The sequence below is a fragment of the Apteryx mantelli genome, chromosome 1, assembly GCF_036417845.1.
Source record: "Apteryx mantelli isolate bAptMan1 chromosome 1, bAptMan1.hap1, whole genome shotgun sequence".
Taxonomy (NCBI): Eukaryota; Metazoa; Chordata; class Aves; order Apterygiformes; family Apterygidae; genus Apteryx; species Apteryx mantelli.
The window spans coordinates 184,569,979-184,595,832 of record NC_089978.1 but is presented as its reverse complement, the minus strand read 5'-3'; the positions used below and the strand labels follow the sequence as shown (position 1 = coordinate 184,595,832).

Below are 25,854 nucleotides of genomic sequence, written 5' to 3'. Positions count from 1 at the left end.
CTGGCAGCTCTGAGCGGCAAAGCCCTCGAAACTGTCTTTGCAAAAGGTAAGGAAATTATGCTGATAATTCACACTTGTAGCATAAGCACTCCGTTCTGAGATAGCGAGAGCAGGAAAAGGCCCAAATTCTCTCCAGCTTCCAAGGAGTCAAAGGAAGATGCAGCAAACACAATGCTTTGGAAATAAACCAGCCCAGCCAGAGATAAAGCGATACCAGCTTAAAGTGTAGATTACCAAAACACGTGTGTGCATCGTCTCACTGGTGGCAGCAGTTCACCCTTAGGGCTTCTGTCTCTGCTTTATTTCTGTGCCTTAGGTGTTTGCTTGTCCATTCAGCAATGAACTGTTGTGCACACCTGCACTTAGCAGGATGCTAACATTAGATATCTAAACTTTTGGGCCATTAATTAGAAGCACTCTATAAAACTATCATTTTGTCAGCTGCTTAAATTGAGACTTTTGGAGTAGAACTATAGCATTTAACATTTTATAAATTTAACATTTTTTGTTCTTTTACCAGTTTTGATTATCTCCTGTTTGCTGCCTACCAGTGCAATGTTCAGCATCTCTCTGGCTAGCTACATCTCTCTGGCTAGCTTTTCCAAACATTGTTAAAGAGGCAGTTGCTGTCTGAGATATCATAATAGATTGGTATTTTGAATTTTCTTGATATTTTTCTTTGACTGATTTTCATCTGTGGCACATATATATGCTTTCCCCATACATATGCACTGTCCAGTGATAAGGTGTAATAAATTCTATAGTTTATTTTCCAATGGTAAAATTATTTTCAACATTATGCTGGACTTTTTCTGAAGAACTATGTTTTCTCATAGCATTATCATATATTGTGAACTTTGACTTAAAACCTTTATGAAATAGGGGACTTCCTCTACACAGGAAATCTGCTTTGGGCTTATACTGGCATTAAAGAAAAAGTGGTGGAAAATTGGCTTGTAGAAAGTTGATGTTACTCAAAAAAACCCAGTTGTGTTACAGTGTGCACACTTCAGGGACTTTTTTTTTCCTTTTGTAACTTTTCTGACCATATTCTACTAATGATTAATGACCCTTCCCAAAAATCAGTGGTGAAATTCAGAAAGCAAAGAAGTAGCATTTACTGTCTTGGGAACAAGTGGCAAAATAAATTATTCAGTTTAAAAGAGTACCCTTTATTTTTAAGAGAGCGTTTTACAAGAAATCAACAGGATCAGAAAATGTTCAGCCAAAATTTCTGAAGAATCTGAAGTATGAAATTTCTGTGCCTTTTACTGTAGTGTGTAACCAAGCACTTAAACCAATCTTTGTTATACAGAGAGCAAAAAGTGACAGCAAATGTGACATCCATGTTTACGAAGGGCTCCTGGGGCATCCCTGGAAATGCAGAGCAGTAGATGTGCAAATTGGTAGGTCCTTTAATAATGGGTAGAATTAGCAGACACAACAAAAAATACAGCAGAGTGCGGAAGAATCAAGCAGATTAAAAAGAAAAACCAAACTTGCCTCACAAATGTATAATAGTTTACTAATGAGAGGGAGGGAACTTCAGCTGATCCAGACTTTCATTTCCAAAATAGTTTCTCTTCAACACAGAGGAGTCAGTCGTCATGGCCAGCAGATGGTGGGGGGGGTGACACATTTCACCTCATCATAAAATTAAGCTCCTTCTTTCCTCGCTTTTAAGGAAAATATCAAAAAATCCTCCTTCCTCACCCTCCTCCCCCCAGAAGAGCTCTCATTGCCCCAGTGTCTTCTCTTGTGCCTCACGCTCCCCACGTTCTCTCCTACTTTGATGAGAAGAGGGAGCTTTTTGGAAAGCACCGCTGGCCTCCCGTGGGAGTGGGGGCCGGCGCGGCCCTGCCGCTGCCCCCTGCTTAGGGCAGCTCACACGCTGAGCCTTAGAGAGCTGTCCTTCCTCCCTCTGGCCTAAGCAAATCTTTCTGCTTGGCCATTGCCTAAAGAAGACCGGCCGGATCAGGCTAATGAGCTAGAACTTTCCCTTTGCAATTCAAAACCTCTCACTAATTAAGATTAATTTTGTGTGCAAAGTTCTGTGCACTTCATTTACATCTTTTTTTTCCTGCAGATAGTGTTCGCAGGACGGCAACAGAGCAAGGGACAGTATTTATCTGTTGAGGTGGATATTGCTGTCCTCCGGGAGGCAAATCAGGGGCAGCGGAGGTGGCAAGATGAGGGTGCCTGGACGTGCCAGGGGGGAAGGAGGCTGCGCTGGAGGGCAGATGCACTGACTTACCTCTGGCAATGCCTGTCCTTTGGTGCTACCCCCTCCTTTCCAAAGGCACTGCAAGAAATTGCTCTTCTGAAATAATTTTCAGAGCTGAGGAACTAACATGCCAGCTGTCCAGTGTGATTTAGCGGCCTTCAGCAGCTGGGAAGCAGAGACGGGGAAACTCTTCCAGTTCCCTCCGCGTTTCGAGGAGGGAGCCCAGAGCCACCATCCTGCCCGCCCAGCACTCGGGCAACTGGAGCCGACCACACCGATCACTACTCAGAAAACTAAAGCAGCATCTTTATTTTATACATAACAACCAGTATAAAAAGTTTATTACATAAGAGCTGTTTTGTTTACAATATATTATATCGCTTCAAGCCAATGCAAAAAGTTCATACATTATAGTTCTACTTTGTTTACAATATATTATGATGCTTAAATGGCACTACCACACTGTATTTTTAATACACAGTACTCTGCAAAACTGAAAGACCAAAAATATTGTTGAATTGAGTTATTCTGTTTTTAAATTAGGTAACTCTTATTTATTTTATTTATTTTTCTCAGGGAAAAGTCTAAACACACAATTGCAAAAATGTAGAAGACATCTGGCCTTTGCCTTAAGCCAACTAAACCTGTAGTCACTGAAATGATTCAGGTTAGTGTCTACGAGGTTCTCTGCTGGAATACTGTTACCTAATTTTTGGAAAATATTTGCAGCTATATAATCAAAAAAGGAAGTTTAAACATAACTGAAATATAGTACAAAACACCATCCAAAGCACTGAAAGAAGAAGCCTATATAATCATGCCATAGAAGTATTTATCAAACTTAAAAGAAATAGTAAATATCAGCTCAGTGGTTTATAACAAAGCTAATAAAATTCCAGCCAGTAATGTTAACTGTAACGAACAGCATTTTAAACATTCAGTCCATGAAAGGTTCATGACGGCTACGAGCTTTGTGTAACACGAACCATTTCAGAGGCCTGAGTTCACCAGATGTAATTGGATTCAGGTGGCACCTGCCTCTCCTCAGCCCTCTTCGGCGAAGACGTGTGCTGCCGGTGCTTGGGGCCCGCCGGCCGCAGGGCGCGCAGGACGCCGGCTCCGTACCCTGCAAAAGGAGCCAGCTCAAGCCAAAAGCGGCCGCGGAAGCAGCCGCCCTGGCCCCTGCTGCTATTGCAAGTGGAGACGGTCCCCCCGTTCCAGCAAAGAAATTGGGACAGGCGTTAGGCAAGCGCTGTCCCTGCGCCCTCCTCTCTCCTGCCCCCAAGAAAGGCTGAGGTGCTGCAAGATGGGAGTTAGCCGCAATTTCATCGGCTTCTACAGCACGGCTGCCTCGGCGGAGCCCCGAGCAAACGCTGGCACGCTTCGGCTGCCGTACGGCCCGGGAGTCACACGCGCACAGCCCGCACGTGTTGAGCCTTGTGCATCTGCCAGCCACAAGCGCAAAGAGCATTATCAGTCTCGGGGTATAAGCATCCCTCTGGGGAGAGTCTGGGTTAGTTATACGAGCTTTTCTTTTCTTTTTTTTTTAATAGCTGAATATAAAGAAAAAGAACAGCAGCAACAATAAACACCTGGGAAAAGAAACGAGTCTCAAACTGGCTTAGCAGAGCTGCTTTGCTCTTGAAAATAGAAATGAACAATAAAAATGGAATCCAAAGTATTATGTTGTGATTATTTACAGTTTTGTTTACCCATCTCATCATCTCAAGCTCATGGAAATGACTTTTGAAACCAGAGTCCCAAGTTCAATCATTTTAACCATGTCTTTCAGAGGGCAGTTTGCCTGAGAGGCCATGCGTTTGCTGCAGACGTGCCCGGTCCAGGTTCTTCTGAACTTTGCTGCTTACAGCTGCAGACTCTGACTTTGCACGACTGCTGAACTCACAGCTCAAAGAATATGGAGCAAGTCTCTGAAACTGACTGTGAATCTTCTCTAAAGATCAAGCCATATTGGGGTTTATTTGAAAAGAGTGAATTGCAGTGTCACACATGGAGCTGCACATGCAATTTAAGCCCTACATAAGCACTTCAAATAGGGGTGAACGTTACCCAGATGGCCCATTCTCAGCTTCTTTGCTGAACACAAAGAGTTTTGCAGTGCTAAACACTGCAGGACTGTACCCAAACTTTAAATCCAAGTAATGAAGATTTCAAAATCTTGGCGCTGACAGTAATGTTTGACTATTGAATCCTCATAATATGGCCGTCACACTCTGCATTTTGTTTTTGTTGTACAGATAATTATTTCTTTGGGGACATTCATTTATAGCACATACTCTGTCACTTGCTATCTAAGCTGTTTATAATAAAAATATAATAACAATAATAATAAGCGTATTATGGGAAGATGGAATTGAAGTTTGTATTGATTTCCATGTACCTTTTCTCTAACCATAACTTATGTCAACATTATTTCTCCTTCAGGGAATGACATATGTAATTATGCTGGTCCACTAGCTAACAGCACAAAAGTAGATTCCCCAAACCTAATTTTCACTGCATAATCTATTTTAGTTAGATACTATATATTTTTTATGAAACAACTCTATTAACTCTGATACATTTTAATATGATACAAATCACAAGCATCAACAGCATTTAATAAAAATGATCATTTATTTGATGCAGACATGTAAGATTCACATTTCTTATGGCTAACTAACTGCTGCAAATTTTTGCAACTTTTGTTATCACTGCCACTTAATATATTCAATATGTGAGTAATTAGCTAATAGTGCTTAAGATAAACATTAATACCTCATGTGAGAATGTACAGAATGTTTCTTCATGATTTGCTGTTATAGCACTATATCTCACACGAAATACAAAATTTCATGTGAATTTGCTGCCTGGATATATCCAATTGTATTTCAACTAATTTTATAGTGCTACTTTAAATCCACTGAGATGATCAGTGGCTTCACTTTTGCTAGATGTCATAAGGATCACAAATTCAAAACACAAATTCATTTTAAGGAATTTAGCTTTGCCTTGGGACAGCATATTTTGTACTCTGTGGAGTGTGGGTGGGAAAGAGGAGGAGAAAACTTGAAAGTTGGTAAGCACATATTTTGTATAACCTTTCAAATTTTTCTCAACGTTTCTAAATAACATTTGATTTTTCCTAATTTTAATCAGCTTTGAAAACTGAAAAAGTTTTATTTATAAAAATGCCTATCCAACATTTTAAAGGCAGCTGACATTAATGGGGATTATTGAAGGGCTTTAAACCAGTTCAACACCATGGGTGGAGTATACATGGGGTCTTCTAGAAATCTTATTGATATGAGAATCTACAAAAAGGAAGGCTGATTTTGGTAAAGCAGTTTTAAATTATTTTGTTTTTTCTTTTAAGTAGTTAAAATTATGGAATATTAAAACCTTAGTTTTTATTGTTTTGTTTATAGAGTAGAAAAAAAGGGAATGTTTTATTACTACTGATTGTGGAAAGGCTTTAGAAGCAGTCATCTCTGCATGGCACCCACTCTATAAGACTCTCCAATGTGGATTCTCAGAGTTTATTTCCCACTTACTTTTATTGCAGTGTCTTCCATGCCAGCCTTCTTTGCACTGGCATTTGTTAGGTTCAAAACAAGTGCCATATAATCCACAGCTGGGTTCACAGACAGCTGTAATAAAGTGAGAGCATACATCTGACTTCTTGACATTTCATTCAGCGATTGAGTTACGTATTTGCTTTCCCTGCTGTTCCTTCGAATATGTTAGTCTTAGCATTGACTGGGGCTTTCACAGTAAATCTGTGATTTTAAACTGAATGTGTGCAGGCTCCTGAAGCAGCTTGCCCCACCATTGAACTGAAATGTCTGGCTCAGCGTCTCTGGGAGAAGCACATCAAACAGCAGTGCTCAGCGCCCGCCAGAACAGACGAGAGGAGAATCCAGCCCACGTTGCATTCGTGAAAGGCAGGCAAAATCCTCCAGCAGGATTTTAATGCTGCAACGTATTGCTGTTTTAAGCAGTATTTATCTAGCAACATTTGCTATTATTATACAGACACATTACTGTTTTAAAGAAACTCATAGTACAGAAAAGGTTGTGGGGAGGCTTTTGAAAAAAATGTTTCCATGTTTCATAACTCTTTTAAGGTGAGCGTATGCAGTACACCCAGGAAGCCAATTAACCTGCAATACCTTAACAACAAGCAGTTAGTGCTGATATTATGTAAAAAGATACTGTATATGAGCTCGATGCTCATATAACCAGGGCTGGCAGGGTGGCTTTAGTACTTACGCTTGGAACAGAGGTCTCCTTGGTAACCTTTGGAGCACTTGCATTTATTCTTACCAGTACATTTACCTCCATTTCGACAGGGCTGATGGCATTTACCTAGAAATAGGAAGCATGAAAACAACGGTCTTAATCCCCTGCAGGTACTGGAGACAACCGTCTGACTGAAAAGCCTATCTTGTACCTGAAACACTCATCTGATGGTGGGGTAAGAGGGGTATTGCGGATCCAGCAGGACACTTTGGCAGGGCTGTGCTCCCAAGGTTGACATGCATCCTGCATGGAAGGAGGCCTGGAGGGAGCATGGCCAAAGCCTGGTGTCCACAGCTTTTGCCCGGATTTGTGCCACTAGGACTTTGAAGGACCCCTTGTGCCACCTGTCACTATTGCCTCCTGCTCCTCACCCTTCTTGAGGGAGGCAGCAACGTACAGACTTTCTTCTTACTGTTTGCAAAAAGTGGCATCCATACCCATAGAGCACAAGCAGAAGAAAATCTGGTGGCATATGAGAGATATTTTAAGCAACGGGAAGCTCAGAACTGACAAGTATGGTGGTTATTTGCAGAAAATAAACAGACTGGTTGGGCCTGTCAGCTTGTAATAAAAGGCTTTGGTGTGCCATGATGCTGTGGACGGTGCAGTGAGGACTGCTCCACACCACAGCTCAGAAACTATTAAAAAAATGTGCCCTTCTTTCCTGCCTGTAAAGCACAGAGCATCTTTGGTAACTGTAATTAGACCGGGCAGACATATTTCAAGGCTTTTCTTTCTGGTCTGGAAACTGCTTTCCCTCACACCCACACTTTGCCAAAGGAAGAAGCTCGGTCTGACCACGCTGCTGTAGCAGGCCTGGCCCTGGCTCGCTGGCCACGGAGGAGACCCACGGTCACACTCCTGCTGGGCCTGATTTAGAGCCAGGGGCCTTCGAGGGCCCTTCTCAAACCTAAAGGGAGTCTCTCATCCCCAGATTGTCAATCCCTGACTCCCTCGCTGGAATTTATCTGCATTATTTAACTAATCACACATTCACCTGCCTCTAGAAAGGACCAGCACAGCAGCCCCAGGGCGAAGGTGCTCCCCAGGCTAAGGCAGACTCGCTTCCAAGTCCCTGGGCGGTATCAGGCAATCAGGAGCTACACCCTGAGCCTCTAGCCTCTTATGTGGCCACATGTAGTGATGCAGCTCTTTCATTATTGTCCAAATTTTTCTTTTTTTCTAATCCCACAACATTTTTTAGGGTCTCCAGAAAAAAATATACATCCAGCCTAGGCTTAGCACTAATATCTGCCTGAGTCTGTGAACAAACAAAAATCGGAACCTGGAGCAGCAAACTGCTTCCTTTCCTTTTTTTTTTTTTTAAAGGATGTTAACTCTGAGACCTGCACATGGTAATTTAAGCATCAGCACTCATCTTTTCCACTGCTGTTTTACTGTGCTGGAAACCTCAGCAAATGTGCTCATCCCAGTCACAGACTGCCCTCTTGGGAACTAAATACCCCACATACTTCTTGCTGAGCTCTCCACCCCGTCAAACTTCTGTGATGCATGTGTGTATTGTCAGCATAAAAGGAGCATTTGTTCCTAATGTACATACTTATTTTAATAGCCCAGAAACAAGCTTCATAACCAGCCTACAGAACAAACCATGCTAAGGAGAGTTTCTGCAAAAGCACAGTCTCCCTGCAGAAGCCTCTGGGCAGGGAACTGTGAGGTATTCTGATTTGCACACATTTGCATCTGAAGTTATTAATGACTGAAAGGAGCAATGCTAAGGAAATCCAGGAATTTTCCTAGTTCTTGAAGTAAGTCTGGAGAATATGGGTCAAGGGTGTGATACAGACTTCCAGTGTTGCATTAAGCAAGCATTTGGCTCAACATGGTTCAATTAACTTTGGACTAACATATTTTCCCAGAATGGAGGAAAGGCTGATAACTCTCTATATTATTAACTGAGAAATGGAAAGAGCAACAGAACAGCTGGTAACAAATAGGGGAGGAATCAAAAACAAAATAAAACTCTCCAGACTCAAACTGCAACACTAATTAGAGACAATGCATAACTATAGTTAGAAAAAAACTGGAAGACTGTGAATGCTTGTTAGTATTGTATTAGTATTAGTACTGAGTTCAGTAAATTTCCCAGGAGTCGTAGAGAGCGATTCAACTATTAGACAAGCTCTCAAAATCTTTAAACAACATTAAAAAAAACCTTAGCAGTTTTCTGAAGATGGCTTTCTGCCTATTGCAAAGGTTTTCTCCTCTTGTTATTTCAAGACCCCCAAGCCTGAAAGTAGCTGGCCCTGGATCTAAGAAACCAGAATGAATTTTGTTTCTCCTCTGATGTTTATAAGCCTTGTCTAGCATTTTTTGCAGCCTTCCACTGTTGTGCTGGTACTGGTGCGGTGCCCAGAGGTGGTAGCAGCCATCAATCATGCTCTAACAATTGCTGTCCAAGCTTTACAAAAGCCTAGGCAAGTGCATAGTCGTCTCATCAATGGGTTTCCAGTTTAGCTCTTAGCAAACTCTGATCCTGAATTTTCTCTTTCTTTTTTATAGGAAGTAGTTTACTGCCTGCAGTTTAATTAATTTAATTTTCTTGTACAGGTAAGCCTTTGCCAGAAGCCAAAGTCAGTTGCACCTGTCCTAAGCAGCAGTAGACAATGATGAACTTAAGGGCCCTTGGGACAGACCAATTAAACAGAATACTCTTAATTATACATCCTATAATATTAGTTCTAAGGATACTCTACAAAAAATGCCACTGACATAAAATATGTACTCCCTGGAATTGGAATAAAACCTTGATCATCATCTGAGAAGTACCAGCAAAGTATACTTTTGGGGAATAAAGAAAGAAATGAGGTCCTGACAAAGTGTCAAATTTGAATTTGATATAAACAAAGGTAAATTCAACGGAAATCCACACTGTTGATATGTGATATGATATGGTGAAACATTTGCTAAAGTCTACTACTTATCTACACATAACTACTGTGCAAAATGTACGTCCTATGGCGTTTGTGTTCTTCTTTCTTTGCACAGGTGTTTGCTTATTGTCCCCTCTCACTTGACAGCACATTAGAGTTAATTTCCATGTGTGAATTAGTATTTGTTGATATAAATTTCATAACTGTGAGAAGAGCCTGCCTCTGCTGATGCATACTAAGAAATCAACTCTTATGTGTACGAGGCCAGATTTTGCTCTCCTTGCTCCTGTGAACACTCTTCAGAAAGTCAGTGAGATTATTTACAGCAGAAAGGTGGGGAAGGTCCATGTGCAGCGGTCTGTCAGAAGCTTTAAGCCCAGAAAGAATGACCTTGGTGCATGTTCTCAAAACCAAAATGCTCATACGCCATTCAAGTTGCGGAACTATAGAATTAATCCAATTTAACAGAGCTGTGAGAAAACTCTTCTTTTAGTGAGATCAAATGCTTGACAGCTGACCTCCCAGTTCTGTTCCAGCCTGGCCTTATCTCCACCCCCGGCTTTACACAGAACACTTAGATCAACCATGGGCTAAAATATTTTGAAATGCTTTGATGCTGAACTTCTGAAAATAGCAAGTCTTTTGATGTTTGTGACATGGATTTTCAAGTTGCCGTGTGAACGCAACTTAATACGTTAAGTGAAAGCTTTCAGCTCTTACGGTTTAGTCGCCCATTTACCCCAAACCCTTCCACTCCCGGTTTCTAGTAGCCTTTTCAGAGCTATGGGCTCAAATCTAATGTTCTGTACACGAGTGTGCATTGCCATAATTTCTGAAAATATCTCCTCCATGTGGGCTTGACACAACAACACACCTGTCTGCTGCACAGAGTATTGCTTGCACACTTACAGATCAAGGGTTGTTTCCAAGCCTGGTTACTAGTAAAAACAAAACATGGCAGGGGATGAGATGGTCCAGTGACAAGTCAAAACTTTTCAATAGGAATCTCATTCAGAGGCATGAGGCACCTCACTCTCTCAGAGACCCCAACTTGCCATCGGCGACCCTCACTGCGAGCCTAGCAGAAGCAGGTTGCACTTTATCTTTCAGGCACTGTAAATAGCATAGCTTGATGTAAGTGAAAGGGAGCCCACAGAGATGATACTCACTAATTTCACATTGGTCTCCTTCGAATCCTGAAGGACAGATGCATTTTCCCAGATAGAAACATGTTCCTCCATTGAAACAGGTTGTTGTACAGTTGGCTAAAACAAAGAAAACAGGAATAAACTAAATCACTAATGTGAACTCACTTTGACGTGTCCTTAATGTTTTCTGCTATTCATCCTAGATAGACGTTGAGTAGGTTTTAAAAAGCTGCATTAATATATTTTCATCTGGTTTACAAAGGAAGACTGAAATGCAGTTTTTCTAACACAGTGCTTTACGCTGGCACACACACAAGTCAATAGAAAGGGACAGAAAGAAGTGAACAATACAGCAATGAGACCCCAAGGACGGATTTTGTGTTCTATCTCTATTAATCCTCACATGTAAGGCGTGTGAAGAATCAAGTCATTATTGCTATTGAAATTGCCAGTGTGTGGTAAAAGGAACATAATCTGGGACTGGAAGTTACCGTTACAGGCAGATACTTCACTAATTGAATGAAAAGGTGCAGTTCTTAATTAGGGCCCTGGGAGATGTTAGATTTAATTAGAAAGACACCTCTACAAGTTTTTGTTATATGGTGACATAGAGGCAAATGCTGTGTCTCTGACCTGCTAACTTACTTTCACTGCACTAGGCAAGACTTTTCACCAATCATCTGGCGTTCACATTAATCTTGTAGTTCAACATCCTTCAAGATATTGGGCACATTTCATTACAGTGCACTCTTAAAACATCTTTCAGATGTGGCAAAGGTCTCATCAATGATGAGACACAAGGCAGAAGGACTTTGATAACAACACTCTGTGCAAAAACATCTAAAGGCCTAAAATGTAAGGCATTATTTTGGCTTAAAGTCCACTAAGACCTTTTCATTTGCTCATTACTTCATCTGGTTCTGCAATAGTAAATGCACTGTGATGTTCTGTAATCCTCTCCGCCATGAGCTGGTTGGCTATACTTCTGTAGCAAACTTCTTGTTTTTTTCTGTATGGGAGTCTGGACTGCTCCAAATTACTGTTCTGAAGAGCTGATTGTTCCTTTTTATCCCTGAGTCTCAACGCAGCAACAAAAAATGAATAGATGGCTTATTTTCTAAGTGTCCAGATTGAAAAAATTAATGTACTAACACTCTACTCCAGGAAATCAAAGTTCAAATCCAGATCATTTTTTTCATAGACTGGTGAATTTTGTGGTAGATCTCACAGCTTTTAATGGATCAACTGAACTGATTATATAAACCACCCTTCCCTGAGCTGGCATACATGGACACCTTCACTGTATCTGTGACGTGTTGCAAGTCCCTACATTTTTACTACAGCTCCCAGTTGCGGTAAACTCTCCACAGAAGAATCACAAGACTACATCTTTTAAAACCTGTTACTTACTTCATCACTCTCTCAACTTTCCAAAATTCACTCCTAGAGGGAAATTAGCATGAGGGAATAAAGAGTGGATGCAGGATGTGGAGCATGTCCATAGGCAAAGTGGACAGATGCAGGTCCCTTGGTTTTTACCCTGCAGATACCTTTGTCGCAGTTGATGCCGTAGAATCCAGGAGGGCAGATGCACAAGCCGGGCGTAATGCAGAGCCCACCGTTCAGGCAGCGAGGAGCGCACAGAGCTAAGGAGAAGCAAGGGAAGAAATCACATCGCTGGTAGGGTAGCGAGTGACCATGTAAAGCCACAACACAATTTCCTTACACTCCTTTTCCTTCTGCTGAATGTAACAAGTCAGCTTTGCAAAGGACTCACTTTGTTAGTGAGTTAAATCAATTATATTTCTGCTTGATACCTGGTGATTTGTATGCAGTATTACTAAAAAAGGGAAGATTAAGTTTAAAAATCTGATTCCATTTGTAAGCAACAACTGTCCCTTGTACAATTTAATACTGAACTGGGGACAGCAAACTGCCCGCTTAGACTCACCAACACCCTCTGGAAATTTGAAGTTGCCGCTACCCCGGTCCTCTCTATCACGGGACTTCTGTGCTTCAGCTTGTGTCTCAGCCCTGCAGACAAGACTCTTTCTTTAGGGGTTGTGCTCAGAGGTGTCAATAATTTAGTGGGGTTCCCAGGCGGGCTTTACAATGAACCCTTCACCCTCTGCATACCTGAGCACTAGCACGGCTACCTAATTTAGGCTCGGGGAGCCTCTTGTGTGGCCTGGTTTGGTGGGTAATTGTCCTGGATGCCCCCCGCCCCCAAACTTCTTTAGAGCCCCTGTGCTCTCCCGCAGACTTGTCCGCAGTTGTGGCCACCCCACAAGTCTCCTTCAGGGAGGCCCAGCGGGGAACAGTGTTTCCTTTCGTGGTTGGCCGCAATTAGTACATGCAGCCAGGCTGTGTCTGTACCAGCGAGCTAAACAGAGCCTGGGCACAGGACCAAGCAGGGGCATGGACTCATCCATCCCGTTAAACTGTCAGTGCCGCTCCTGGCACGGCTTCGCCCCTGGCTGGTGGGCGCGCTCCCAAAGAGCACCCAGGCACGGCCTGGGGCCAGCGGCACCTGGAGCTCCTCCATGCCGGGAGTCGGGAGGCTTTTGCGTTGGAGGGTAAAAGAGTTTAAACACACAAATGCAAACTGTGCTGCGTTAGCTGGCCTCCAGGCCACAGAGTGGTCCCTGACCCTTTGTATTTAACATTTCGGACGTGGCCAGAGTGTCTGGGAGTGAAGGATGACACTGGACTAGCATGTCCTTGGGGCTGGTTCGCTCTGTCTTGGGTCACCCTGGGGAAAGTCTCCCACAGAGGGAGGAGGAAGGAAGAAGTATGAAGAAGAGCTATTTTCCTCACCAATTCACATCAATTTTCAGGTCCCTCTCTCCCAGAAATATTGTTTTTGGGTGTTAGTTACTAATGGAAGGAGAAGGGAGACTTTCCTTCATGCTTCCCATCTTTGTCATTCTGCCTCCAAATTAGATCTTATCTTCAAATAAACAAATGCAGAACAACAGAAGTCCCGTGTTTGTCTTCATTAGCAGCAAAATTCCATTTAATCTTTTTGACAGATGAAGTCTCTGTGATTGAGTATCCCTTAACTATTGTGTCAATTTTTGTTAAAAACAGTTCCTTGGAGAGAAAACATTTTCCTTGTAAGCAGTTGAGGTTTTCATTAGACCATGGATCATAGCAGTAATTCTCTTACTTGTGAGGATTCAAAATATATGAAATCTTCAGAATAGGCCATTCCCATTTTTAGAAGAGATTACAGTGCAGTAATTACACTTTTGTTATGATTATGGTAAAGAAAACTGTTGTGAAGACTTTTTTTAAATTACCTTTCTCACAGTGAGGTCCATAAAATCCATCTGGACATTCACAGACACGTCTTTCGTTGCAAAACCCTCCATTTCTGCATCCTCCCAGACACTCCGCTTCATAAGATATAATGACAATCTTAGTTGGATATTACATACTTCAGCTGCCACTCATTTTCAGTAGGATCAATATATTCCTTTGATACAATGGTAAAAATATTCACTGACAGGCAGGCAAATGCTGACAAAAATGAAAGTTCAGCTAAGAACTCCTCAAGAGAAATCAGCATCCTTTTTGTTAATCTACAAATACAGTTTTGATCGTGTGTTCAGATAAACATATGATGGGCTTGTTGATAGAGCATGTGCTCTATTGCTCTGCTATTCTGTAAGTGAATTAGTAATGTGAACCCTCTGCACAATCCAGCACTTTTTCAGTCCCACTCAGAAATGAACTGGTACCCAATACAGGACTTGCAGTGCTAGTTAGACATGCCCTTAATAAACAGGACCTGTTTCAATTTGTGCAGCCTTAAGTAAACTGCACTGCAGCTTGCATTGCATTAATTACTACATCCTTTACTATTGAGGTGACAAAGTGATGAAATCTGTATTCAGATGAACTAGTCAGCTTCAAGGCTAGATGAAGGAAGAAAGAAAGATAAAAGCATTCCTGCACAGTGATCCTGTATCATCACCCAACTCTTACTCACATTTCAGCTATCTATCAAACATTGGTTAAAGCATTTGGCAACACTGGCCGGACTGTAGAAGGACAAGAAATACATCTGGGTATCATCATCAGCCTCAAAACGTCAGAGTCCATCGAACAAGAGGCAGAACAAATTGGAACCCTATGGAAGTCCACGAAAACACAACTGCAAGGTAGAAAAGCAATTACTCAAAAATACCTTCCCAGATCTCTCACAGATAAGGAGGAATGCATGAGAGGCTGCCTGCTCCCATCACACCAAGCACACATTGCACCCGGTGATTGGGTACCAGGGACGCAGGTAGCTTTAACAGAGGAGGCATGATCATCTCCTCTTGACACATTCCCAGGAAGACAAGGTCCATCCACGAGGCATCTTTACCAACCCCATGTGACCCTCTTAATGACAAGGTTCAAAAACCTCCTAGGTAGACCCTCAGAGAGGAGTCTTTAACCCAAACTGGACAGTCACCTATAAAATGGCAGTTGGCTATAATGGTGGCATCACATCTTTTTTTTCCTCCCTTTGGTGTAATAGTGCTGTAAATGTACGCAACTGGCAATACCTCCCAATGGTATCCTTAACTCTTCCCCTTTGGCTTTTCATCTAATTTTACCGCAAGTGCTGGCACCTACTGTGCTTAGGCAGTAAAGATGTGCCATTGATTCACTCCAGTTCCCACTAGAATAATAACTGAGTTCAAATTCAAATAGTTACAGCCTTTAAAGTGCACACGTTTATAGCGGCAAGGAGCATTAGGATGTCTATAAATTCAGGTGGATCAGGTTGCCTGAGACATTTCTGTAGCCCACAGAGATATCTGAAACTGTAACTCCTAACTGTAACTACAAAAGAAAACATAATCCCTAACTTAAACAGATCTTGAATGATTCTCTTCTCTTCTAATACTTGAGCCAGGTGACATACCTATTGGCTAGACTTATCTACAAATTTTATTTTTTGAAAATTTAACTAATAGCTGATTAGAGACACAGGAAAATGTGGCAACCATTAAAACTAGGAGCAGTATTCTGTTCCTGCTACACTCATGCAATATCTCTCTATTCAATGGGATACGAACGGTAACCGCAAGAGTAAACAAAAGGGAAGAAAATCTGACGTACTTGGTGGTGGATGTTGTGTAGAACTGTCAAACAAGCAGGAAAGGGACAAGGGGAAAAGGTAAAATTTTAAAATGCTCTTCTATCTAAAGCCATAGATACATGAAGCAAAAAGTATTGCTCTAAAAGTAAAGCTGTTAGCAGTGGTAGTAATAATGGTAAAGGCTTTTTGTCTTATTTTGTTCCAACACTGCAGTCTAGGACTCTTTCTGGAAATGTTTCTCTCTTTGTACCCAAATGCAGAGCTGCTATTCATTACAGAAAATGCATGCTTAAATACATGCCATTTCAAACAGAAAAATAGGAAAACATAATTTTTTGTGTGGCCACCTCTTAGCCACAACAAAGACTCTCCTTTCCCACAAAATTGCTCCCTCGTTTTCCCCACTTCCTCTAGTGGAGGCCCCTTCTGGCTGGCCAAGAATAACTGGAAACAATGACCTGGAGCCCCGGCAGGAGGAATCTGAGCTTCTCGCCATCAAGGATTTCTTTCAAAGGAAGGAAACTAACTCCTAGACTAATACCAACTGGTAAGAGCATTTTCATCTTTCTTAATATCTGGCCCAAAACGTTGCAGTATCCATGTCACAAAATTGAGTGCAGGAATGGAAGTTACCCCAGTACGTGCTGAAAGACGGGAGGTGAGAAAACTTCTCTCCTGCCTACCTCTATTGATTGGAAAACCATCCTCTGGTTAGACCATTAAATATGACATTTTCTGTCAGCAAAAATAGTAATAATAATAATAACTAACAGCACAGAAACCATAGCTTGGTTGAATGCTACAAAAAACTGAGTTTGGAGCCCTCTGTGTTCATGCCACATTTTTCCACAATACAGACTTGTAACTCTGCTGTCCCTATTAGATTACCCCAACACTGTTTCCAAAGTTTAAGTTCAGTATCTCTGAACCGAACTGAAAACAAAAAGTCACAAAAGGTTTTGTGTTGTATTTACATCAGACACGTCTTCGTACACAAGATCTGATTTTACTTCTATTAAGCCCCCATTTTCCTTCCTGTTTCTTTCCCCATTTCTTCTTCCCCTCCTCCACTTTCTCTGGGCTAATTGGCAGCAGCAAAGCTTCAAAGGAGACAAACAGCTTTGCTATTTAGGTGTAGTGAGGTTTCAAAGACTAAACAGCTCCTACTCCTGCCGCTTGCTCTTTGAGCTGCACTATAGCCAATTAGGTCAGAGAAAAGAGCGCAGAGAAGAAAGTGTGGGACTAGGAACAAAGATTTAATAGGAGAAGAATAAAAATCTCACTCTTTGTACATCAGCCCTGCCATGAATTAATCTGATACAATTGCACACAACATGGGATAACTGCCTTATCTCAGATACTGATCTTATTTTTCGATTTCCACAGCCTCAATTCAAAATGATAATTATTACAGTTGTTTGTGGTGTATCAGTTTAATCCAAAAAGTCTTATTACATAGTGCTTATAGATCGGTTAATAAGCAGGTTCCCTGCTTTCCAAGTAAACGCTGCAATAACTCCATGATGTCCTCCTGTTGCTCTTCTGTCAGTGCATCCTGTGTGTGTTTATTAGTTTCCATCACCTTCCCAGAATAATGCTTTACTATCCAAACAACTCTACTAAAATCAAATGGAAAACATGCATAATAAAGTGTTAATGAGTGTAAGGGAGAAGGGAATTCTCTCATCAACTCAAATGTCTCATAAGCTTTGCAAATAGCAACAGGCAGCACTTGTTGTTGAGGCTGGTGAACAATGTTGTATCCAACAACAACAGGTTGCTGTCCAGAGCTCCAGAGGGTGAAGCCAGCTTCTGCAAAATGCTCAGATTTATGCTATATGTTATATGCTATATGATATACGTTAAATTTCTATCAATATCCTTGACACGATGAGCTCTGAACAGGAGGAGAAATGCCTACAACAGTCTCTTAAGCAAGATGTAGTTCACATTAAGGAAAAGGTTTATCACATAGTAAATGAACAACAAATCCACAGACAGAGCCTGAACACCCTGAAATTCATGACCCTTGCTACAGATTGTGTGACCACTCTACTTCCATCTTGCCTAGTCATTATTCTGAACAAAACATGAGTTACATGACCTAGTCTAATGGTATTTAGTCATGTCCTCTCAAGTGTTACCTTGCTGACAGGTTTTGAAGAAGATGGCATTCTGCGGTGTCTGGAGAATAATGTTGCCTTCTGAATTCATTATGATCACATTAACTTCAAATGCAGCGACTCCATCCTGTTTTCCAAGGCAAGGAAATCCAACCTGAACAACTAAAAGGATAATAATAATAATAATAACAATAATTATTATTATTATATATGTACATAAAAACATACATTGAAATACTAAAAATAAAGAGAATAAGTATTTACATTTAAACTTTAGAGCACAGCCACTGATGAAAAAATGTAACACAGAGATATGTAGGCTACCTTATTGATAACCGACTCCAGGACTAGAACTACAGCAGCATGAGAGATGAGCCTGGCCTCATTTATTGACATAACCCAACAGTCTGCAGCGTAGACAGTGGTCTTAAGGCAAACATACTTCTGTCTGCAGACAAGGCAATTACTCGTGTGAAGTTATCTAAGGACACAGCTTTCAATACCATCTAAATGACCTGGAAGCCTATATTTAATTTCCTGAGCTGACTTGATCACTTCTGAGTCTAAATGTTACTGGCTCTCACATCACTTCTGCAAAAAGATCTCACACATTTTTGAAACAATATTACACTAGATGTGTTTTGCTGTTTCGGATATTACAATTAACGCTTAAATAAAATACTGATTTAATCAAAACTTACTCTGTATAGTGCTGGCAAAATGGTACACAATAAATGAGATCATGGGTGCAAATATTTAAAAAGAATACAAAGACACATCACTTTCTGACAGAACTTGTTAAGTGTAATGGATAGCTGGAGATTGGCTCTCCAGGAAAAGCATTCAAACACTTTTGAAGTACAAAGAGTCTAAGTAAATAATTAAGGCCAGTAAATCCGGAGTATTTTAATGAGGAAGCAAGCCTCATACCTCAGAGCTATGGAATGCTGCTCTATGATTGTCACAATTGATCTTAAATAATCTTCAGATGAAACAATTATGTCTTTTCTTCAAAACTGGCTCCTCCAAGCTCCTTTATAAATTAGATCCAGCTAATAGTAATCACTTATTCATTTTTTCTGAAGTTGGCCTGAGATTTCAGAACAAAATATTGAGCTAACAGCCTTACATTTGGGTTGATTTAAATTGCTTGCTGTAAAAAATTTTGCAAGTCATAATTCGGTAATTTTTGTTATTTGTTGCCTTGATAAAATACAGAATAATTTATTGCTAGAACACATTCTGCTTCTGATACATCCTACAGAGTGAAAGGCCTGTTGTAGTTTTCATTATAAAGCAATTTCATTATTGAGGGGCTTTTACACCGATCTTTTAAAAGACTATTATAAAAAACATGTAACCATGTGGTAAGAAGAAAACTCTTACAGGGGATTAAAAACAGTTTAAATGCAGTGCACTTAAACCATAGTAACTTTCCTCCAGCTCAAGTGTAGGAAATAATTCAAGAGACTCAAGTGCTCAGGAGACTTGTATTAGCATGTGTGTGATTTAGCTGATCTAACGGCTATGGGGAGGAAGATATGGCAGAAATTTAATACTGGCACTATGGGCTATATCTAGGCTTCATGGAATCAGCAGCAAAACCCTGATCTCCCCAGAGATTTGGCTGTAAATTACGTCAGCCTGTAGGTTTAAATGCACAGAGCAAAGACCAGACATACATCCCCTAGGGCTAAAGGCCCTCTCCTGGGGGAGCCTGCTGGGGTGAGGCTGAGCTGTGTTCGACACGCAGCGCAGAGCAAAAGTCCCTCGCATCCAGGAATGTGGCCACACACTTGCAGCCTGCAGGAAGGGTGAGCAGGGCTGTGGCAGGGCGAAGCGCAGTGCTGGTCCCCCTTTCCTGGATTCGGGATGCAGTTTACGTTTGCCCATCACTGGCTGCAAGTACGCGAGTGGGAATCCATGGTTCAGGGCTTTCCACTGCTAGCTATGGTCCCAAGTCACCAGGCTGCAGAACAGTCTCTCTTGCACGTTTATATTTCTGTATCCTCTAGAGTGCTTGTGTCCAGGGTTGCAGAGCAGACAGCTCTAGCAGAAGTGAGGAAAATGTAACTAATTTGAAAAGGAATCTAAGGAATCCCAGTCATTTCTAATTTAATCTTAGCTGGTAGTTTGAATGCTCTACTGGGATGTGGAGGATGAAGGTTTAACCCCTTTTGTTTGGGGGCTAAGGCCTTTTCTTGCTGTTATAGAAAACAAAGATTCACTAGAAGGTCTCCATTACAGGCAGGTTGAGGTGGCTGTAAATACTCCTGTATTTACAGCACAGGTCTTCTAGTTCTTGGGCAAATGCTTTACCCACTTGTTTAACATGCAAAAGACACCACCAAAAGCCACCTACAGTCTAAGGAGTGGGATTTCTTGAGGGATGTCTCTGAATTTCCAGTCCTAGCAGAAGCAGGCATGTGGTGTCCAGAGAAGAGTGGGAGTTGACCAAACCTTGTAGCCCACAGTTCATCTCGGTCAGCATGGTAGGGAGCGAGCAGAGATACTGCTGTACCCGGGGAAGGCACCAGTCTCTCCACAGAGAGAGTTTCTGCACCTTTGGTGGCTCAAGCCCTACGTTTCAGGTGTTGTGATACTCGCAGCGGGCAGAGAGGAGGAGTCCTGAGTCTGGCCCGTGGACTCAGGGCACGTGTGATCCACACAAGGCAAAGCTGTGCCTGTGTATCAGGGATGGATCCAGCTGAGCTTGATTCGGAGCCAGAAGCAGCCGGGATGTATCGACATGGCACTCTGCCTGGTTAATCTCCCCTACCAAGTAGAAGGGCTGCTTGGCTCGAGCACTGTGCTGCCCTGGCACGGCCGCTCTGCTGTACGGACCTGAGCCTCCACATGGGCTCTGCTGCTGTGGAGACATGCCAACTTGCTTGGTGCTGTCTTGGCACCAACATGGCACTGGCCAGCTCTGAGCACTTAGGGGACCATCTCCTTTTTAATTGCAGGCCATTACATTTTCTTTGGGTATAGTCATGTTGAGACCAACAGCTGGTCTGACCTTCCTCCTTGTGGTGGTCAAGGGAGGAAATCACTGTGACTATCAAAAATGCCTGACCTAGTTTTGAACTTGCTGACTTTAGTTTGAACCACTGGATATTAGTAGGCCTTCCCCTGTGAAATGAGCCGCCAATCTTTTCTCACTGGGCAGTTATCTACACACTATAACCAAGGCTCCTCTTAAACATCTTTTTTTGGATAAGCTAAGTAGTCTCAGCTCTTTAAGCTCTCACTGAAAGGCATCTTCTCAAGCCTTCCTATCATATATTTATATTTTACTATGTGGCTAGGTGCAACATGAACAATGCTCTAAGTGTGGAATCAGGCAGCAGTCCTGGGATTTGGGGATGGGATTTTCAAAGGAGTCTAAGGAACCTAAGTGATTTAGATCTAATTTAAATTCAAGGAGAATTTGATTCCTCATCTCAAGAAGGATATACTGGATTAAAAAAGGTTGAGGGCAACAAGGTTGTGTCCAGTGTGGAGCAAGTGAGTAGGCTAGGACTCTCCAGCCTGGAAAAGAGAAGAATCAGAGAACTTCTTAGTTTTGAAGAACAGATGTTTAAAATCATGACTAGCATGGATAGGACCAACAGCAGTGATTGACTGTTTGTTGTCCCTACCAGTACAAGCACTAGGGCGCATCAAATGAAGCTAGTAGCAGCCAGACTCAAAGGACAGGAGGCGGCTCTTCATGCAGGAGGAGGCAGTGGAATGCCCTGCCAAAGGGACTGGCGACACCAAAAGTTTACATGTAACCCAAGTAGGGTTACAAAAAAAGACAAACCACTTGAGACTCAGGAAATCCTCTGAGCTGAAGCTAGTCAGAGGCTGTGAGGGTACACATATGCTTGCGTTCTTTTTGCTCTTCTACAGGTCTGCTTATGGCCACTGTTGGCCATAAGACAAGATCCAGGCTAGAAAGGCCCTAATCCACCAAAGCCATTCTTATGCTTTATTGGTGATAAGCAACTATCCTAATAGAAGCTTTAAAAGTCCACTGATTTTGACAAGAGTTATATTACTAAAATTTCATGTAACACTTGGTTGAACTACCTCTAAGATATCCAGTTGTCATCCTCATTCTTGTTTCCCACTCTCCTGTGTCTAATACAGCTGTCTTTCCTCTTTCATTCTCCCTTAATTGTCTTAGTGTAACCTTTCTGGGCTAAAATGCTTTTTCAAGAAATAACTTACTACTATTGATTTGTTATTAAATACAAACTTGTGACTGATTTTTTTCTGACATGCATATGTGTAGAAAAACAATCGATAGATTCAGGCCAAATTAGACTTGCTTGTCAAAATAGTTTGTGAATACATAAATTGTAAAAATAACTACAAAGTAGCAACCATTCACTATTTTTATAGAATGCATTTATTTAAGGCTACTTAATTAATTAAGGTCAGCTAGCAGCCATCATAAAAAAATACCATCACACTAGTGGCTCACTGTTAAATTCTGTGGCTGCCTCAAATACTGTACGTGTGCTGATTACCAATTGCTGTTAAACACGAGATGCATTATAATGCCAAACATGACTTAAATACTGCTAACTGTATACTGAGTACACTGGTGCACTGCACATGCTCAACATAAGGAAACACCATGGACATATCCATATTAGTCTTGGAATGCAGCTACCAGTGCTATAAACAGGGTTGGTCCACTTTGCTTTTAATCAGACCTCCCATCATGACAGTTAACAGAACTTTTGCTGGAACTATGGGATCTCATCTCTGGCATCCCTGCGGTTGTAGATCATATGCCTTTCTAAGCAGAATCAGAAGAGGATCATTTTGATCTAGCTTTTCTAAATATTGAAAAATCAAACAAAAATCTAGTTTATGATTAGAGGATGCTGAGTGCAGAGCTTCCCACATAACTCACCTCCTTTATATGGAGATAAGAACTTTGCTTAATAAGAATTTTGCCTTTGTGCCTTTTTTGCTACTTCTAGAGTAATTTTCTTTACTTGCAAATGTATTGGGCTTGCAACCAATTAAATTATAGCAATTATGGTACAAATATTGTTGCACTCTTCTCTTCAACCAAATCCATTCTCAAACCACTCACTCAGTCCACAGTGAATGGAAAGTTTAAGCATTTATGTTAAATTCCAGGTGCCACAGCAAAAAGCCATGCTGCGACATCACTTCAATATCACTCCAGTACAAGCTGAAAATGGAAGATATGAACTACGAGCATTCAGAACTTATACATAAAAAGGAGAAGACAAAAACAAGACTAGTCAAAGATGTAAACTTGTATACCAATGCTCCATTTTGATCCACATGCAGCTACATCATTCCCTTGTTCCATTTCTCACTTCCTTCCTATTTTTTACCAAGACAGTCTTAGGTTGGCTAAGGCTGGCCATGTAAGACACTGCCATCATCCAGATGTTCGTTTCCGCCCTTCTGCCAGAGACTACCACTCCCACATATTATCTCTGGAGCAGATCATGTAGACTGTTACTCATCCACTGCAGAGCAAAGTTGAGTAGATTAGATAATCTCTCATGAAAGGCTGTTGTAACTAACCTGGCTCACTTTGCACTGTGGTGGTTCTGGAGCACTCATGTCAGCCTTGGGTCAACCTCTACTCAGAGCTATAAGCTCCAGCAGAGGATGGATAATGCACAACTAAAGGAAAGGTGGTAAACAGCAATACCCTAAATGAGAACACTTGTCTCCGAGCTGAAAGCCTGATGAGAGCATCAGACCCCAACTGAAAGTATAATGTTCACAAACTGCAATCTCTAAGAAAGAGCATAATTTGATAACTATTCCTTACAGTGATCAAAGATTGTGTTGTCCAAAAGTTGCACAACTTAAGTAATAATAATGTTTCAAATGCATGAATTTTATCATTTTTTTGGACAAATTTCTGCTGCTTTATCTACACATAAAAGCTTCATGTGACTTGGCTCAGACAAAATATGCTGCTGTAGTCAGGCAAGGCACTCAAACTACTCAGTGTCAAGCAGTGTGGCAAGTATTTCTTTAGCAATAAAGAGTGCAATTCACAGTAAGACATTTAGATTTTAAGACATTTAGATTTTATTTGCAGTGGAATATTTTTTTACAAGAACACAATTTATAATATCGACAGTACAAACCTGATGCTTTATGAGGAACTGTTCCAAGTAGAGGGATATTTATAGTCGGATCAGCCATTATGCCTTTATCCAAAGAGCGCAAAGATAGGAACTCGTAGAAGTACTCAGCCTATGACAAGATACATGAGAAATCAATACATATTTTAATCGCATTCACTGAAGCAAACTATTTGGCATCAAAACTATAGCAGAAAAATACTATACTTTTAGTCTTTAAGCCATTTGCTGGATTTGTTTCTATTATTTCCCTGAGTGCATCTTTAGCTAAACACAATTTTCATATTATTTCTTGTTTGAAAGATTGACAAGTGACCACACAGTAATCAGGATGCAGCATAACAGAAAGGAAAACGGCTCGCCTACAGTGAACTTACGTTATACAGGGAAGACATTTTTTACAAGCCACACCTTTTATCTAATGGACCGCAAAGAGCTGTATCAACAACGGGCTAATTCCTGAAGGTGTTGTTTGGGGCAGAATTTCCACCAAACTGACTAGGGAGCCTGGACAACCCACCTGCACCACCGGCGCAGCTTAAAGGGCATACCCACACTGCATGAAGCAACAGTGGCTTAAGGATATTCAAGGTTGCTCCTGTTTGATATGCACAGCACAGTGCATTGCCTTGGGGAAACAGTGTGAGACGATGAGTAGCCATGTTACTGGAGTACCGTGCTAACACACCTTGCCTGCTTATAGTTCGGCGTTGGCTTGTTCAGCATTACCTCAGTTCCTTAAATTGTTCTGGGGTGAAGCTGAGCGCTCTTCTCCAGAGCTGACTTCATGTTGCTCCTTATTTACTCCGACATAAATGATTTGTTTTGGCTATCCCCAGAATGTACTGGCATGATCAGAAAACTACTTTCCATTACTTTAGTACTACTCCCCATATGCATTTGCACTGTGGTACAGGTTGCAGTAGGTGGTACTTTCTTCCATAGGACCCTGGCCTCACTGTTGAGCAATCCGTTCAATATTTCTTCATATAGGATGCAAAGTAGGATTCCTCTTGTCTAGTGCTAGGTGTCTTCAGCGTAGATGTATACACAGTTTTGCACCTGAGATGTATGCATCTTAGCAAGAAGTTACCTGAGGCTTCCACTACAATAATGGAGACAGGTATTCCCTAAGGCACAACTGTAGATGTTGAAAGATGGTGGAAATGAATTCTTTCCCTAAAGACTGGCTTCTCATTTACCCTGAAGTGTAAAAGGGATTATGAATGTCCTTAAAGGTATTTTTATGTGCTGCTTTCAGAAAAGTGCTCGAGGTCTTAGCAAGAACATTGGCAAAATGTGTTTCCACACAGCTGCTCAGTGGAATTAGACAGTATTGTTGTGCCTGCTTCAGAGCTAGGGTGTGAAGTAAAGAGAGATTTAAGCCAAAACTTGATGAGAACTTTGGACCAATAAATGGCAATCAATTCATTTCTACAAGATGGCAGTCAATGTCCTCAGCCAGAAGACTGTCCTTTTTCTCCCGTAATATCCCTGCACAAGGTACTACACATCTTGCAAACTCCACAACTAATGACATGGGCAGCCACTATTTTGGCACTTCTTAAAATCAGGGTTTAAAACTGCCTTTAAAAATAATTTTCAGAGTATTCTTCCATTAAAAGAAACAATCAAAATGATATGAATTCCATCCTGTCAAACTATGAAGCCCTGGGTAGGTCTTTTAGGTTCACGGCATAGACCTCTATCACTTAAGCTAATAGAGTAATTGGTAGTAGTAGTAAGTGATTACCCTCTTTGAAAAGCACTCAAAAGAGAAAAAAATGTACGTTTCTTAGCTGCATGCTAACAGGAGATGGACATAGAGACCAGTGACTACTGTGCTCAGTTCCAGGGTCTCTACGGAAGCATTCAGAAGTTACAGATACCATAGACCCTTCTTATACCAGGACTGTCCCATTTCCTTT

The 25,854-nt window shown here is 41.4% G+C and overlaps 1 protein-coding gene across 1 annotated transcript in view; it reads right to left on the bottom strand.

The window, feature by feature from the left end:
- Positions 1–2,513: 2,513 nt before the first annotated feature.
- The window catches only part of WIF1 (WNT inhibitory factor 1), a 49,499-nt gene continuing 26,158 nt past the window's right edge, over positions 2,514–25,854 (bottom strand). The window contains exons 3-10 of the mRNA XM_067313966.1: positions 23,930–24,038; positions 17,811–17,951; positions 13,871–13,966; positions 12,119–12,214; positions 10,590–10,685; positions 6,497–6,592; positions 5,779–5,874; positions 2,514–3,350 (exon numbers count right to left, since the gene is read on the bottom strand). Coding sequence (XP_067170067.1) covers positions 3,229–3,350; positions 5,779–5,874; positions 6,497–6,592; positions 10,590–10,685; positions 12,119–12,214; positions 13,871–13,966; positions 17,811–17,951; positions 23,930–24,038 — 852 coding nt within the window. The 3' untranslated portion in view covers positions 2,514–3,228. The remainder of the gene's footprint in view (positions 3,351–5,778; positions 5,875–6,496; positions 6,593–10,589; positions 10,686–12,118; positions 12,215–13,870; positions 13,967–17,810; positions 17,952–23,929; positions 24,039–25,854) is intronic.